The 17884-nt window shown below is 44.8% G+C and overlaps 1 protein-coding gene across 1 annotated transcript in view; it reads left to right on the top strand.

Annotated features, from left to right (window-relative positions):
• IGF1 (insulin like growth factor 1) overlaps nucleotides 1–17884 on the top strand; it is a 163004-nt gene that overhangs the window by 136008 nt on the left and 9112 nt on the right. Inside the window, exon 4 of the mRNA XM_073620316.1 lies at nucleotides 7936–8117. Coding sequence (XP_073476417.1) covers nucleotides 7936–8117 — 182 coding nt within the window. The remainder of the gene's footprint in view (nucleotides 1–7935; nucleotides 8118–17884) is intronic.

Genomic DNA, 17884 nt, shown 5'->3' on the forward strand with positions numbered 1-17884 from the left:
AACTCCACCACTTCCTCAGCACCATGACACCACTCAGCGCTGCCGATCAAACCCTCACATCAATGGAAGAACTGTGCTTGGGCACGGGACCCATACTACACGCACTCTCTCTAACTTACAGTATGCTAATCACCCCATCAGATGACCATAAGATACAGGGCCTCACTAAATGGGAAGAGGAACTAAAAAATACATTTACCACCAAAACAAAACAACACATACTACAGTTTACCCATAAATCTTCTTTATGCACCAAAATCCAAGAGACAAACTATAAAATCCTTACTCATTGGTACAGAACCCCAGCATTGCTCAACAAGATTTTCCCCGCGTCCTCAGAATTATGCTGGAGATGTCAAGAAGAGAAAGGCACACTCCTCCATATTTTCTGGTCCTGTTCTCGGATCCAGACCTTTTGGAGAGAAGTCCGCCAGTTAACACAAAAATTTACAGACCGAGTTGTACCAGATGACCCGGCATACTTCCTTCTTCATGCTAACGATACCCCCCAAAAGATCTACAAAAAATCAGTCATACGGCATTTATTAGACGCAGCAAAAACTTGCATTCCACTTTTGTGGAAGACCACTCAAACACCAACCATAGCTCTTTGGCTCCAAAAGGTAGAAGAAATAAACCAAATGGAGGACTTAATCCTCACAAGCCAAAACAGACAAGAAACTTATACCAAGACTTGGCAATTATGGAACATGTTCAAGTATTCTGAAGAGGGACAAGCACTCCAAGGCTGTTGAGGATAGAATGTATTGTATGTACAGAAAGATTCGCAGATAGACGTAAGTAAATACACGTTCCCACACTCGACTAGCTGCATCCCCAAACTCCCCCCTACCCCTCCCCACCCTCATGCAGACACCCCCCCCCCCATACCCATAATTTCCCTCTCCTCCACTCTATCTATTTTTATCTCACCTATTACTCTGATCTTCCGCTTGCTAGACTTCTCTTTTCTCTCTTAAAAATGATAAAATAATTAGGGAACCGGTCAACTAAGCTTATGTTCCCCCTCCAATTCTGCATCCACACACGAAACACACTGACGATACAAGCATACAGAGAACTATACGTTATGCTCCTTATAATACATCTGAATACAACACATATATTGTCACTATAATCGCTGTATCTGTTGTTATTGAATGCAATTACATTATTGTTGTATGTCCCGGTGAACCGGTTTTCTGACATAAATAAATAATTAAAAAAAAAAAAAAAGAATGTTAGATGAAAAAACACATGTGTTAACACGGGTGGTACTTAGGACGTGGGATATAATTTATAAGCAGTTAAATAAAACTTATAACTCACCATTACTAAGATTTAAAGATAACAAGTTTTTTGCCCCGGGGAAAGTGAGTATAGGGGGGAATTGGATAAAGAATGATAAGGTGGAATTAAGGCAGATAATTAATAAAGGCAAAATTAGGCCACTTCACGAACTGCAACAGAACACAGAAACATGGGTGATTAATGGATGGAGGTATTCACAATTAGAAAGGTTTGTTAAAAAGCTACCACAGCCAATAAGATCAGGAGAAGAACTGACGGGGCTGGAAAAATTATGCACTTTAAAAACCACAAAAAACACTGTATCAAAATTATATAAATTATTATTAGTAGAGGATGAAATAGAGAGGCCCACGTATATTAAACAATGGGAGAAAGAGTTGGGGACACAGATAGAGCCAATCACGTTAAAAAAGATTATGAACCATACCCACGGTTTGGCGATTGATGTAAAAACAGCTGAGATGAACTACAAGTGTTTAGCGAGGTGGTATGTAACTCCAGAAAGGGCCAGTAAATATCAAAAAGAGATGTCGGCAGACTGTTGGAGAGGATGTAAAGAGACAGGCACAATGGCACATCTTTGGTGGAAGTGCCCGAAGATCCAAAAATATTGGGAGAAGGTTTTAAGGATGGTCAAAGAGATTACCGGAAAAGAGGTGAAAAAAGAGCCATGGTCTGTGCTCTTCCACGGCATTGATGAGAACGAGAAACAATATAAAGCTTCGTTAGTACCACACTTAATTAACGCAGCAAAAAAATTAATCCCAAAAAACTGGAGGGAAAAAGAAAGTCCACAGATTTGGGAGTGGATTAATGCCGTGGAGGAAACCTACACCATGGACAGGCTCTTCGGTAACAAGGAAGAAATAAGGGAGGGGAGGGAAGACAAATGGAAGTGTTGGAGAGAGTTTAAAAAAACATGGAGTTACGCAGAGAAAATCAGGATCTAGTAGAGTTATTCATGGAAGGTGAACTTGCACAAGGGAAGGGGGGAGGGTAGGGGAAGGTACAGTTCAAATTATTAAGGGATAAGGGTAGTTGTAACAATATACTAAAGGTTGAATTTTTAAATAGATACTATTTCCGGGAGAGAGAGGGGGGGGGTTATATAGCGACAGGGGGATTAAAATACTTGTTGGGAATTGTAACCTTTCCACTCCTCGCTTCTTAATATTTTTATATTGTTATGAAAATGAGCCACAGTGATGTGAAGAATAGAACAAGAGAGACGTATATGAACGGAAAAGTTGATTGCTGTCTCGCTATATAAAAAACTGAGTGGCAAAAAAAAAAAAAAAGAAGCAGGACACATGCATGAGGCTTTTATTTTATTTTTTGGTTGAATAATAAAGATTTGATTTGTTACATTTTCTATATTTTTGGATGCATAGAATGCACTTTTTGGTTAAGTTCTATTGGCAGATAGCATGTCTAATTTTATTTGTTTTCTTTTTTTAATGCACAATAAAAAAATTGTGGATAATAATACTTGGCTATGTGTTTTACTTCAAATGACAGTTTGGGAGTAGGCAGTTACATTTAAAAAAAAATACAATGTAAAATTGACAAGGGACACCAACATAGTTGTATCTTTGATCTTAAAAACTACGGGATAATGGTGTTGTGGTAACTTGCCCCCAAAAAAAAACAAAAAAAAAAAAACATAATAATATTATTCTTGATATCACTAGAAAAAAAAAGCCTTTGAAAATTTGTTTGCAATAACTCCATCAGTATCAGCAGCAAAGCAGCTTCATTATATCCCATTAAAGAAGAGAATGTGCGCTGAATTTTGAGACTTCATGATTTGCCACGTCACAAATGTTAATTCTCCATTACAAACGCTAGTTTACAAGACCGACCGCTTCTGGCTCGTTCCTTGGTTCTGAGCATGCATGTTTGTACTTTGTACTTTTGTCCGACGGACTTGTGTACACACGCTGGGAAAATCTGACAACAGACATTTGTCCGCGGAAAATTTTAAAGCCTGCTATCCAACATTTGTCCATGGAAAATCCAACAACAATTGTTTGATGGAGCGTACAAACGGTTGGATTTTCCGCCAGCAGCCTGTCATCACACAATTCCCGTCGGGAAATCTGATCGTGTGTACTAGGCTTAAAGGGGTTGTAAAGGTAAAAATTTTTTCACCTTAATGCATTCTATGCATTAAGGTGAAAAAACTTTTGACAGTACCGCCGCCCCCAGCCCCCCGTTTTACTTACCTGACGCCTCGAATCTTCGCTCCTCGTCCTCGTCAGCTTCATTGCAGCTCAGCCTGGTCGCTGATTGGCTGCAGTGGATGGATTGAAAGCAGCGCAGCCATTGGCTCGCGCTGCTGTCAATCACATCCGATGACGCGGCGCGCCGGGGGGCGGGGCAGAGTGATACAGCGAGCGGCTATAGCCGCCGGCTGTATCACGGGAGCGCGCCCGCAAGCACTCACCACCGTGCGAGGGAGCTCGCATGAAGGTGGTAAATGCTTGCGGGGAGGAGCTGAAACAGCCGCCGAGGGACCCCAGAAGACCAGGTTCGGGGCCACTCTGTGCAGAACGAGCTGCACAGTGAAGGTAAGTATAACATGTTTGTTATTTTAAAAAAAAAAAAAAAACATCTTTACAACCCCTTTAAGTGTCATTTCTCTCTGCTTGCCTTGTTCCTCTGTTATGTGCATAAGTACTGACAGGTTTTCTTGACACCAAGAGGTAAAAAGATGACTAGGGAGGGAGCTCTGGAATACAGCCTGTGATTGACAGCCTCAGCTCTGTTCTTGTGTGCTGTGTATAGGGGGTGTGTCCCTTCCCCCCAGTCAGCTTTCACTGAGCCCTCGAGAGTGTAACAGACCCCCCACCCCCTGCTTTCTGAAAGCTCAAACAAGTTGTATAAGTTCTGTACTTTGAACGGCTGTAGAGATGAGAGGGCCGCAGATAAACAGGTACAACTTATGTAGGAGGATTTGTTTAATCACTGTGCATCACCCAAAGCCAGTCACTTCACTGGGTATATGTAAGGGTTTACATCCACTTTAAAGCCAAACTCCAGGCAAGCAGTTAAACAAACATAAGAAAAACACACGGCATCTGATTTTTATCTGCCACAGGATTTGCATTTCTTTACAGCTATTTTTGTTATTCAGGCACTCCTGCCAGACAAAACAAATATTTAACTACTACAGGAGCAGCACAACCTGGTGAAGATCACCTGATAAAACATAACCCTGGCCTGCTGATTGAATAATGAATGGACAGCAGTATGCTCCTTTAAAATGTAGTAAACTAAAACATTCCATTTAAAGTGGATTTAAAAATGCTTGGGACAAGCTCAGACAAAAGGTTAAAAAAAAAAAAAACTATTGCCAATTGTTTTTTTTCCTGCCTTCACTCTTCTAGGTTTCTATTCCTAAATATTCTAATATCACCACTGCTAGTCTAACAGCAAGCATAACAGATTTACCAATATAAATTGTTAGAGCCTTAAAGTGATGTTAAAGTCTATTTTTTTTCTTTAAAAATAACAAACATGTCATACTTACCTGCTCTGTGTAATGGTTTTGCACAGAGCAGCCCCGATCCTCCTCTTCTTGGGTCCCACACTCCTGGCCCCTCACTCCTGCCCCCACAGCAAGCTGCTTGCTATGGGGCACCCATGCTAAGCCGTTGCTTTTGTGTCCGTTTAGAAGCATAGCCATTGTTCGGCCCCACCCTCGCTCTCCTAATTGGCTCACTGACTTTGATTGACAGCAGTAGGAGCCAATGGCTTCATGCTGCCATCTCAGCTAATGAGGAGGAAGAGTCCCGGACAGCCGAGATACTCCTGCAACATCGCTGGCTCAGGTAAGTAATAGAATGCATTAAGATAAAAAATCTTCTGACTTTACAACCACTTTAAGAAACACATTTACAGGTATCAGCAATCATTTGTAGCAATATTAGCTCTGCTGGTTTTCCAGATGCACAAGCATCTTCTGAGATTCTGGGATCTGCTGGACTGCTTTGATGTAATGAATGTCTTTAACTGGTTCCCGATTGCCACACGTAGATTTACTGCGGAACAATGGCACCGCTGCGCAAAACCCCGTACGGGGTCCCCTTTAAAAGCCTCCAGAGGGCGCGCGTGCTCCAGCAGGGGTGCACGTGCATGCCCGATGCACGGCAGGGGACCCAATGCGCATGGCCAGCAGGTGCATTTGCCACCAGCCACGCACAATCGCGTGCATGAGATCCAGCACGAGGATTTGTGTGTGTAAACACACAAATCCTTGTTCTGTCATGGGAGAGGAGACATATCATTTGTTCCTACTAAGTAGTAACAACGATATGTCTCCTCCCCCAGTCAGTCCTATCCCCATACAGTTAGAACACATCTAGGGAACACACATTTAACCCCTTGACCCCTTTCACCCAGTGACATTTACACAGTAATCAGTGCATATTTATAGCTCTGATCGATGTATAAATGTCAATGGTCCCAAAAATGTGTCAAAAGTGTCCAATCTGTCTGTCGCAATGTCGCAGTACCGCTAAAAATCGCAGATCACCGCCATTACTAGTAAAAAATAAATAAATAAAAATGCCATAAAAATGCCATAAATATTTCCCATACTTTGTAGACGCTATAACTTTTGCGCAAACTAAGCAATATACGCTTATTGCGATTTTTTGTACCAAAATATGTAAAACAATATATATTGGCCTAAACTGATGAAGAAATTTGTTTTTTAAAAAAATTTGGGGGATATTTATTATAGCAAAAAGTAAAAAATATTGTTTTTTTTTCAAACTTGTCGCCTTTTTTGATGATAGAGCAAATATTAAAAACCGCAGAGTTGATTAAATACCACCAAAAGAAAGCTCTATTTGTGGGGAAAAAAAGGACGCAAAATTAATATGGGTACAGCATTGCATGACTGCGCAATTATGAGTTAAAGCGACACAATGCCAAATTGTAAAAAGTGCTCTGGTCAGGAAGGGGGTAAAATCTTCCGGGGCTGAAGTGGTTAAACAAACTTATTACACACTTCAATGGGGACCTATTCTGACTGCTGAATTCTTCCAACTCTACCAGTCTCAACCATGAGGATTTGATGTTTTGTTCCAGACATTTGTGCAACTCCTGTAACAGACAGTTGCACACTTTACTTGAATTGTTCTCTCTCCTTATCACTGGTCTTTCAGTATGCCTAAGGCCCCTTTCAGATGGAGCGGAATCCGTCAAAACGACCCGCTTGCTCAGCAGGGGATCTCTCGCTGATCACCACTAAGCAGGAAGATGACAGGTCCACGTCCTCTCTGCTATGTAGAGTAGACACAGCCCGCTCTCCTCTATGGGACGGTCGGATGGAAGCGGATTGCATGTCTGCTGACATCCACCATCCCATAGAAAGCTATGGATGGTCTGATCGGGTCCGCCTGTCCTTTTTTTTTTTTTTTTTTGCTGGTGTGAAAGAGGCCTAATGGTGACAATATTTATAAAAATCATCTGTCTTTACAATTTATTCATATTTTTTCTTTCTTCCACAAGCCAGGAAAAAGTTTTGGAAATAAACAAAACATATGATTTATATTGATTTTTGTTTCATTAACTTTCAAATCTATTATAATAATGTTTTAAAGCAGAACTTCACCCCAAAAAAAGATTTAAAAAAACATCAATAGACTATTAAACATTAAAAAACAAAACCAACTTTTGCTGCAATATTTGCCTTCAATCTAGAAGTTTCTCCAGCAGAACTATTTTCTGTCTAGTTGCCAGCATCATTCAGTGTCTTGTGGGCTCAAGTCATCCTTGACCTACCCCAGCTTGTGACTAGACACTGAAAAAAAAAGTAGCATAGTGACAAGCTCATCTCTCTGTCACTGTATCTGTGCTTTTTTTCAGCACATATTGGCTCCATGTGCTGCCCCCTTCCCTCGCATTCCATCCCTGCTGTACAGGGTCAGCAAGAGGCTGATACTAGGTCAAATTTGGGTACTTACATTGCATTCACTTGTAGGCAGTTGATGTCTAATAGGGTGGGCCATACCTGCATAGACAATGCAAATAGGGCCACTTTTGGAGCCAATTTCTATCTACACATTAGTCAAAAAGTTTTGGCTGCTACTTTACTTAGGGCCCCATTCTATCCTAATTCATCCCTGCTCCTATAGTTTTGTGGCAGCTCACTGCCTTCTTATGTAATGCGGGGCATTAAATAAACTTTATAGGTACAACAATGCAGACAGTAGGCTAGAGGAGCACATGGCCCATATGGGAAATTCCCTGTTGACTGCATCTTCCTTTTAAGAATTAAAAATTAGATGCATATATCACATGCTCATTCTCCAGCATTAACTGAATTTGGATTATGCTCCGAGTCTATTGTTTCACTTCTGCCATACAACTGTCAGTTCATTTGGCTCAACTGAACAGTTCAACTGACTTATAAATGTCAGTTTGATTGGTTTAAATTAATGCTTATTTTCACATATGCTTTATTTGAATCACAATAGTACATTTACCTAACTCCCCTAAAGATCAATTTAAGTGTAACATGATTTTTTCCAACCTCTAGGCATGATCTGCCTTTATTCAACAACTTTTCTTGATGATGTTGTTAATTTTATCATATGTTTCCTTTCCCACCAGGCAAGCCAGTAGGGTATGGATACAGCAGTCGACGTTCTCATCACAGAGGAATAGTGGATGAATGCTGCTTTCAAAGCTGTGATCTGAGGAGGCTAGAGATGTATTGTGCTCCTGCCAAACCAGCAAAGTCAGCACGATCTGTACGTGCTCAACGTCACACTGACATGCCAAAAGCCCAGAAGGTAATTTAGCATCCATGTGAAAGTGGTCTCAGACAGGTGTTATGACTTTCTCAGGCTAAGATTGCATAGAGCCTCTCATGCCTCCAGTGGTAGCATTAAAAATCAAAGATTTCTAATTCTTTACCATCACTGCACTTTCTCAGTTTCAAAGTCAGAAACGCTGAGAAAAGTTCTGATTTTGTTACACAGTAAATTTTGTGATTTTTGGAAAAAGGTTTTCCCATCTGTCAGGAAAGCAGAAATCGCATCAATGAAAATCCCTCATGTGTCCAGAGCACTAAGGGATACAATATTAATTTTGAGTCAACTTTATTTAAAATTTTTAACATTTATGGATTTTAAACTGTTTGCTTTTGATCTATGCGTACAGTATCTCACAAAAGTGAGTACACCCCTCACATTTTTGTAAATATTTTATTATATCTTTTCATGTGACAACACTGAAGAAAAGACACTTTGCTACAATGTAAAGTAGTGAGTGTACAACTTCTATAACAGTGTAAATTTGTTGTCCCCTCAAAATAACTCAACACACAGCCATTAATGTCTAAACCGCTGGCAACAAAAGTGAGTACACCCCTAAGTGAAAATGTCCAAATTGGGTCCAATTAGCCATTTTCCCTCCCTGGTGTCATGTGACTCGTTAGTGTTACAAGGTCTCAGGTGTGAATGGGGAGCAGGTGTGTTATATTTGGTGGTATCGCTCTCATAATTTTCTGAGGATCTGAAAAAGAATTGTTGCTCTACATAAAGATGGCCTAGGCTATAAGAAGATTGTCAAGACCCTGAAACAGAGCTGCAGCATGGTGGCCAAGACCATACAGCGGTTTAACGAGACAGGTTCCACTCAGAACAGGCCTCGCCATGGTCGACCAAAGAAGTTGAGTGCACAAGCTCAGCGTCATATCCAGAGGTTGTCTTTGGGAAATAGACGTATGAGTGCTGTCAGCATTGCTGCAGCCGTTGAAGGGATGGGGTCAGCCTGTCAGTGCTTAGACCATATGATGCACACTGCATCAAACTGGTCTGCATGGCTGTCATTTCAGAAGGAAGCCTCTTCTAAAGATGATGCACAAGAAAGCCCACAAACAGTTTGCTAAAGACAAGCAGACTAAGGACATGGATTACTGAAACCAAGATAAACGTAATTGGTTCAGATGGTATCAAGCGTGTGTGGCGGCAACCAGGTGAGGAGTACAAAGACAAGTGTGTCTTGCCTACAGTCAAGTATGATGGTGGGAGTGTCATGATCTGGGACTGCATGAGTGCTGCCGGCACTGGGGAGCTACAGTTCATTGAGGGAACCATGAATGGCAACATGTATTGTGACATACTGAAGCCGAGCATGATCCCCTCCCTTCGGAGACTGGGCTGCAGGGCAGTATTCCAACATGATAACGACCCCAAACACACCTCCGAAACGACCACTGCCTTGCTAAAGAAGCTGAAGGTAAAGGTGATGGACTGACCAAGCATGTCTCCAGACCTAAACCCTATTGAGCATCTGTGGTGCATCCTCAAATGGAAGGTGGAGGAGCGCAAGGTCTCTAACATCCACCAGCAGGCCCGGATTGGCAATAGGGCAAACCAGGCACTTGCCCGGTGTGCCGCGGCCGCCGGGGCCGACAGGTTGCAAGTCTTTGCAGGGCCCAAGGCAGCTGAGCTGCTCTTTAGCCCAAGCCACTCATCCAGCCTCTCCGCAGCCGCCCGGCTGCCAGTTAAGCTCAGCCATCGGCGCCGGGGGGTGGAGCTAGATGAGGCGCCTTCGACTTCTCCGTGGCCGCACGGCGCCCATATAGGTCAGCCGTAGATGCCGGGCGGCGTGACTGTGAAGGGGGAGGAGCCAGAGCAGACACCTGCTGCAGACACCTTGGGGCCGGATAACAGAAAACGTGAGTGCAGCCCCCCCTGTAACCTGGATAGGAGGAGGTGGGGGGAGGCTGCATATAGAACAATCATTCTCTTCATCTTCCTCCTGCAGTATCGGAATGCCTGTGAGAGGTAGAGGAGAAGCAGGCATTCCGAGACTGCAGGAGGAAGATGAAGAGAATGATTGTTCTATATGCAGCCCCCCACTTTTCCTCCTCGTGCTCTCCACCTCCCCCCCATGCTCTCTGCCGCCCCCCCCAGTGCTGTCCGACTCCCCCATGCTCTCTGCCGCCCCCCTGTGCTCTCCACCTCCCCCCCATGCTGTCCACCACCCCCAATGCTCTCTGCCGCCCCCCCCAGTGCTGTCCACCTCCCCCTATGCTCTCTGCAGCCCCCCCAGTGCTCTCCACCTTCCACCATGCTCTCTGCCACCCCCCTGTGCTCTCCACCTCCCCCATGCTCTCTGCTGCCCCCCTGTGCTCTCCACCTCCCCCCATGCTCTCCACCTCCCCCATGCTCTCTGCCACCCCCCACTCTCCACATTACCCCCATGCACTCCGCTGCCCGCCCCTGTGCTCTCCAAATCACCCCCACGCAATCCGCACCCCCACTGTGCTCTCCACATCACCCCATACTCTCCGCTGCCCCCCTGTGCTCTCCACATCACCCCCACGCTCTCCACTTCCCCTGTGCTCTCCACATCCCCCCATGCTCTCTGCTGCCCCCCCATGCTCTCCGCTGCCCCCACTGTGCTCTCCACCTCCCCCATGCTCTCCGCCACCCTCCCTGTGCTCTCCGCCTCCCCCATGCTCTCCGCTGCCCCCCATGCTTGCCACTGCCCCCCATGCTCGCCACTGCCCCCTGTGCTCTCCACCTCCCCCATGCTCTCCGCCGCCCTCCCAGTGCCGTTCACCTCCCCCATGCTCTCTGCCGCCCCCCCAGAGCTGTCCACCTCCCCCATGCTCTCTGCCCCCCCAGTGCTCTCCACCTCCCCCCATGCACTCTACCTCCCCCATGTTCTCTGTTAGCCCCCTGTGCTCTCCACCTCCCCCCATGCTCTCTACCTCCCCCTATGCTCTCTGCCACCCCCGTGCTCTCCACATCAGCCCCATGCTTCCTGCTGCCCCCCCGTGGTCTTCACATCGCCCCCATGCTTTCCGCTTCCCCCTGTGCTCTCCACATCACCCCCATGCTCTCTGCTGCCCCCTGTGCTCTCCACATCACCCCCACGCTCTCCACTTCCCCCTGTGTTCTCCACAGCTCCCCATGCTCTCCGCTGCCCCCCATGCTCTCTGCCCCCCTGTGCTCTCCACATCACCCCCATGCTCTCCGCTTCCCCCTGTGCTCTCCACATCCCCCCATGCTCTCCGCTGCCCCCCATGCTCTCTGCTGCCCCCATTGTGCTCTCCACCTCCCCCATGCTCTCCACCGTCCTCCCTGTGCTCTCCACTTCCCCCCATGCTCTCCGCCACCCTCCCTGTGCTCTCCACCTCCCCCCATGCTCTCCGCCACCCTCCCTGTGCTCTCCACCTCCCCCATGCTCTCCGCTGCCCCTCTATGCTCTTCGTTGCCCCCGTGCTCTCCACCTACCCCCATGCTCTCCCCCCACCCTCCCTGTGCTCTCTACCTCCCCCCAAGCTCCCCGCCACCCTCCCTGTGCTATCCACCTTCCCCATGCTGTCCAGCGCCCTCCCTGTGCTCTCCACCTCCCCTCATGCTCTCCGCTGCCCTCCTGTGCTCTCCTCTTCCTCCCTGTGTTCTCTGCCTCTCCCCTGTGCTCTCACCCCACCCCATGTTCTCAAGGTTCTTCCCTGTGATCTCCATCCCCCCATGCTCTTTCCTGGTCCCACCTACCCCCCCACACACACCTCTGCTGGGTTCCCCTTTCCCCTCTCTCAGGGGATCTGTCAGGGTGGAGAGTGGGGAGGGGGCCAGTTAACATGTCATGGGCTGCTCAATCCAAAATGCCCGGGCCTATTTTTTGTCCCAGTCCGGGCCTGTCCACCAGCTCCTTAATGTCGTCATGGAGGAGTGGAAGAGGACTCCAGTGGCAACCTGAGAAGCTCTGGTGAACTTCATGCCCAAGAAGATTAAGGCAGCGCTGTCAAAATATTGACACTTTGGGCCCAATTTGGACATTTTCACTTAGGGGTGTACTCACTTTTGTTGCCAGTGGTTTAGACATTAATAGCTGTGTGCTGAGTTATTTTGAGGGGACAGCAAATTTACACTGTTATACAAGCTGTACACCCATTACTTTACATTGTAGCAAAGTGTCATTTCTTCAGTGTTGTCACTTGAAAAGATAAATAAATATATAAGAAAAGATAATAAAATATTCACAAAAATGTGAGGGGTGTACACAAGAAATTTACAAGAAATAATTATTTAATACACAATCAAGCATTCTCACAACACCAATCATTAGCTAGAGAAGACAGCTGCCACTGCCTGCCCTAAAATTCAGTTTGGCTGAAACCCTCAGACATAACTATTCTATAAGGTCTGAGTCACTCCTGTGACTCGTTTACTGGCATATATAAATTGCAGCTTAAGATATAAGTTCTATAAACAATGAGATTATTTCAACAAAAGGGCAAAATGAGGGAACATTTGACGACAATCCGTTGCACCCCTACCAGTACTACACATTCTCTTCAAAGAATAAGAGATTCTGATATATGTAAAAAAAAAAAAAAGTAGGGTAACTAGGGCTGAGCTTGGGGTTCAGGTCAGTTTCATGGTCGAGTGAACCCAAGCTGTTCACAGTTTGCCAAATGAGTAAACTAATTGGGCAGATTTAGCCAGTTTATTCATCCACCTGCAGCAGCTGGAAGTCATTCTTTCTACTGACCACTAATGTAAAGTGCATTTTTTTTAATGTTGATTTTTTTTTTTTTTTTTTTTAGTAGGGGCTTCCCTAGAAGTTAAAATGTTTTTAATGGTTCCTCTGGGGTAAAAAAGTTAGGAAAGGCTGCCTGTTTTGTTGTGGTGGACAATGACACTCTATAGCAAAGTTGCTTAGCATAAAATTACTTTTCATAATAAACTAGTTTTGTTAACGAATGTATGAATTCCTATACTGAAATTTCTGCATAAAATATGAACATTTACTACATCATTAACAGTGATGACATTCAATTTGTTTAGATTTGAATTTGGATTACTTATGTTATGCAACGCATTTATCAAGCTTACCCCTAACGCAGGTGGTCAGACACTATAGCTGGCTACTGTGTTCGTCACCTATAGCAGCCCCCTTTCCTATAAGACAAGCAGGCCTACTGGTACTCGGTTGCCCCCAGGACTTATAAACAATGCTATAGCTCCTGGACAGGTGTGAACTGAGAAAAGCAAACAGGTGCTTTCAGTTGGCAGACAGGCAGAGTGGTCCAATGAAAGTACAGGTAAAAGGCAAGTAGAGTTCAGAGAATAGTCATTATCCGGTCCAAGGTCATACACAGGGAAATTCAATCTAACAGAGCAAGGAGCTTGATCAGATATTACACACATAATCACACTCTATCACAAGCATGAGACCCGCAAAAATTGTGTAATTAACCACTAAAGTCAAGAAATGGTCTGTAGTCTAAAGAGTTCCTGGTCTTAACTTGGAACCACATAGGGCGGTCTAAATCAAGACCACCAAAGCAAAGACTCAAAACCACCAGATCAAACAACAGCTTGGTCCACAAACTAGCAAATATAGGGATAAGCAACCGAACCATAAAAAAAAAAAAAAAAAAGGCAACCAGAAAAAGGCCAATGGTATAACCAGAGAAGCAAAGGATTTATTAAACACACAATGATGTTTCTAGCAATAACTTTTAGAACAGACACTGCAAAAAGTGTACATTTAAAACAGAGCATCTGACCCAAAAGTAAAATTATTTGCATGAGGGATCACCATGTAGTGCTGGTACCTGAACATGGAACATGGTGAGTGAAAGTCCATAGAAATGTTTGGTCAAAAATTGCATGTATTTCTTGCTTTCAGACCTAGGAGTCTAATTCCCTGCCAAACTACCAAATGCCTGAGTTTGTTCTGAGAGATTTTGGAATCCAAGATTTTTTTTCAAATGTCAACACAAATGTCAATGCCAGTGGATCAGAAGGGGAAAATTCTGAGAAAAGTCCATTTAGAATCACAAAACTTTAAGTGTATATACATTCTTACATATACATTTAATTTTATAGAGTGCTGTAAGTAAAAAAAAATGATTGCTTTTTTTAAATACAGTTTTATCCTGCTTGTTTATTTCCTTGCACTGTGCACATCTTGGGGACTCTTTGGAGTTGATTTACTAAAGGCAACATGAATATTTACATTGTAAGTACATTTTCGCTTAGCTTAGTGAATGTGTGGAGCATTCACTTTGCAAAGAACAACTCATGTGTTTTTGCTTGCACATGATTGGATGATGAAAGTCAGTAGCACTTAACCTCATTCACTAGGTTAGGGGAAAATTCCCCTGCATAGTGAAAATTGCCTTGCAAAGTGAACAGTCTATTTGCATTTAGCAAATCCATCTTTTTGCAGAAACCTCCTATGGTTGTGTACACAATGCGACTGAATGTAATATTGTTTATTATAATGGCTACAGCAGAACATAATAGTGTATTGTTCATTGTTAACTTTATTGGCAGCATGGATAACTTAGAAGGCCTAAAGAGAATGAGGGATTTCTGGGTGAAAGAAAGTCAAATCTAAATTATCTGATGCCTAAGGAAGAAGAGCCACCCAGAGAGGCAGAAATACAAGCTTGAAGGAGCTGCTTCAACATTTTCAATCTTTCCACTGAATTCTGAGTGGTAGTCAAAGGAGAAGTTTACCTTATGCCGCGTACACACGACCGAACTTTACGGCATACTTGTTCCGGCGGACCAGAGTCCGTCGGACAATTCGATTGTGTGTGGGCTCCAGCTGACTTTTTTTCCCCAAAAGTTTGACAGACCTAGAAATGAAACACGTTTCAAATCTTTCCGACGGACTTGAGTCCGGTCGAAAAATCCGCTCGTCTGTATGCTAGTCCGACAGACAAAAACCGACACTAGGGCAGCTATTGGCTACTGGCTATGAACTTCCTTGTTTTAGTCCGGTCGTACGTCATCACGTACGAATCCGTCGAACTTTGGTTGATCGTGTGTAGGCAAGTCCGTTCATTCGGAAAGTCCGTCGCAAAGTCCGTTGAAAAGTCTGCCGGACAAAGTCTGCCGTGAAGTTCACTTGTGTGTACGCGGCATTAGTCTTTAACAATTGTGTAGCGCACTACCCCTGTAGGAGCTGCTGGTTTAAATGTAATATCTGCCAATCACCCCTACTGCCATACACATCACAACCCATAGAAATTGAGACAGTCCATGTTAGAATTTTATACTTGGTTTTATTTGAAGAACTTGAACTTGGATAGGAGGATTGTTTGAGATGCTCTTTTACTGCTTATCAATTCTTCCCTTGACTTCTTGTGCAAATTCTTAGTGCAATGCTGTGATAAAGAGTCACTCTGAATAACTCTTTACAGATAGGCTTTAGTAGAATTATCTCTGAGAATACACAGGCTGGATAATAAAGAGTCACTCTGAATAACCCTTCACCCATAGACCTTTTCCTTTAGACAATCCTGTGTCCCCCCCCCCCGGTCATACTTGCTGCTCTACCTCCGCCAGTTGACTGCTACTTCCGTTTGTGCAGCACTCCCAAGTTAAACAAAAGGGCATTACTCTGAATAATTCCCTCCTGCCTGACTGAATAGATTTCCTTTGGGGTATTAATTCATTAAGGCCAAAGACCTGCACAGTCTTCTTCATGACCCGCATACTAACACCCTTCAGTCTTTGGAAGTACTGTTATATAGTTTATACTGTGGTCCGTAGATTCACAGTATATAGCTCCATCCTCTCCTCCATTAGCTTCTCTGGGCTTCCACTCACTTGTCCTCCCCATCAACAGTCCATGTTCCACTCACATAAAGTCGATCACCCAGTCGTCTTCTTCCACTTTGCTCCTACTTCCTCCTGATGACTCCTTCATTCCTCCTCTCCGCATGGCGCGTTCCCCTCCCCACTTGGGGACGCCCAAGCTGTACCAGCTACTCCATGCTGTCTTCCTCCCCTACCAGACTCCTCCCTGGAAGCATGTGACCCCAGCTTATATGGGAGACGTACCCCTGCCAAAGCAGATTAATGATTGGTCAGAGCTCTCCACATGAGCTACCTGCCACTCAGGTCTCAAGTCCTGCCCCTCTTCCAGAACAATTCCACTGGAAACATGTGGAGGCATCTTTGAGCCAGAGCACAGGTGGCCACACCCCCCACTACAGTGACACTCCCATTCCCCAGATCAAAACAACCAGGCCATTCTGAAGTCACAGGCCTGGCTAAATTTGCCTGAAGGTGCATTTCTGTCACTAAAACACTTCTAGATCACCTACCTTTAGGTAGTGACCGCTACAATTGTAACAAAGTTCTTCAGATATACAGTATCTCACAAAATGTGTACACCCCTCACATTTTTGTAAATTTTTTTTTATATCTTTTCATGTGACAACACTGAGGAAATGAAACTTTGCTACAATGTAAAGTAGTGAGTGTACAACTTGTATAAGCCTCGGTTCACACTGGGACGACTTGTCAGGCGACCTAGGTCACCTGACAAGTAGCGTCCCGTTCAGTACAATGGAACCGTTCTAATCGGAGCGACGCAAGTCGCTCCGACTTAGAAAAAGGTTCCTGTACGACTTTGGGGGCGACTTGGGGCAACTTGCATAGACTTCTATACAGAAGTCGTTTTGCAAGTCCCCCCGGCAGTCGTGTGCAGGTCGCCTCGGTGAGACGACCTGCAAGTCGTGCCGCCTCTGGTGTGAACCGAGGCTTACAGTGTAAATTTGTTGTCCCCTCAAATTAACTCAACAAAAGTGAGTACACCCCTAAGTGAAAATGTCCAAATTGGGCCCAAAGTTTCAATATTTTGTGTGGCCACCATTATTTACCAGCATTGCCTTAACCCTCTTGGGCATGGAGTTCACCAGAGCATCACAGGTGGCCACTGGAGTCCTCTTCCACTCCTCCATGACAACAACACAAAGCTCATGGATGTTAGAGATCTTGCGCTCCTCCACCCTCTGTTTGAGGATGCCCCACAGATGCTCAATAGGGTTTAGGTCTGGAGACATGCTTGGTCAATCCATCACCTTTACTCTCAGCTTCTTTAGCAAGGCAGTGGTCGTCTTGGAGGTGTGTTTGGGGTCGTTATCATGATGGAATACTGCCCTGCAGCCCAGTCTCTGAAGGGAGGGGATCATGCTATACCTCAGTATGTCATAGTACATGTTGGCATTCATGGTTCCCTTAATGAACTGTAGTTCCCCAGTGCCGGCAGCACTCATGCAGACCCAGACCATAACACTCCCACCACCATGCTTAACTGTAGGCAAGACACACTTGTCTTTGTACTCCTCACCTGGTTGCCGCCACACATGCTTGACACCATCTGAACCAAATAAGATTATCTTGGTCTCATCAGACCACAGGACATGGTTCCAGTAATCCATGTCCTTAGTCTGCTTGCCTTCGACAAACTGCGGGCTTTCTTGTGCATCGTCTTTAGAAGAGGCTTCCTTCTGGGACGACAGACATGCAGACCAATTTGATGCAGTGTGCGGCTTTTTGGTCTGAGCACTGACAGGCTGACCCCCCCACCCCTCCAACCTCTGCAGCAATGCTGGCAGCACTTATACGTCTATTTCTCAAAGACAACCTCTGGATATGATGCTGAGCATGTGCACACAACTTCTTTGGTTGACCATGGCAAGGCCTGTTCTGAGTGTAACCTGTCCTGTTAAACCACTGTATGTTCTTGGCCACCATGCTGCAGCTCAGTTTCAGGGTCTTGGCAATCT

The sequence above is a fragment of the Aquarana catesbeiana genome, linkage group LG03 (assembly GCF_042186555.1).
Source record: "Aquarana catesbeiana isolate 2022-GZ linkage group LG03, ASM4218655v1, whole genome shotgun sequence".
Classification (NCBI taxonomy): domain Eukaryota; kingdom Metazoa; phylum Chordata; class Amphibia; order Anura; family Ranidae; genus Aquarana; species Aquarana catesbeiana.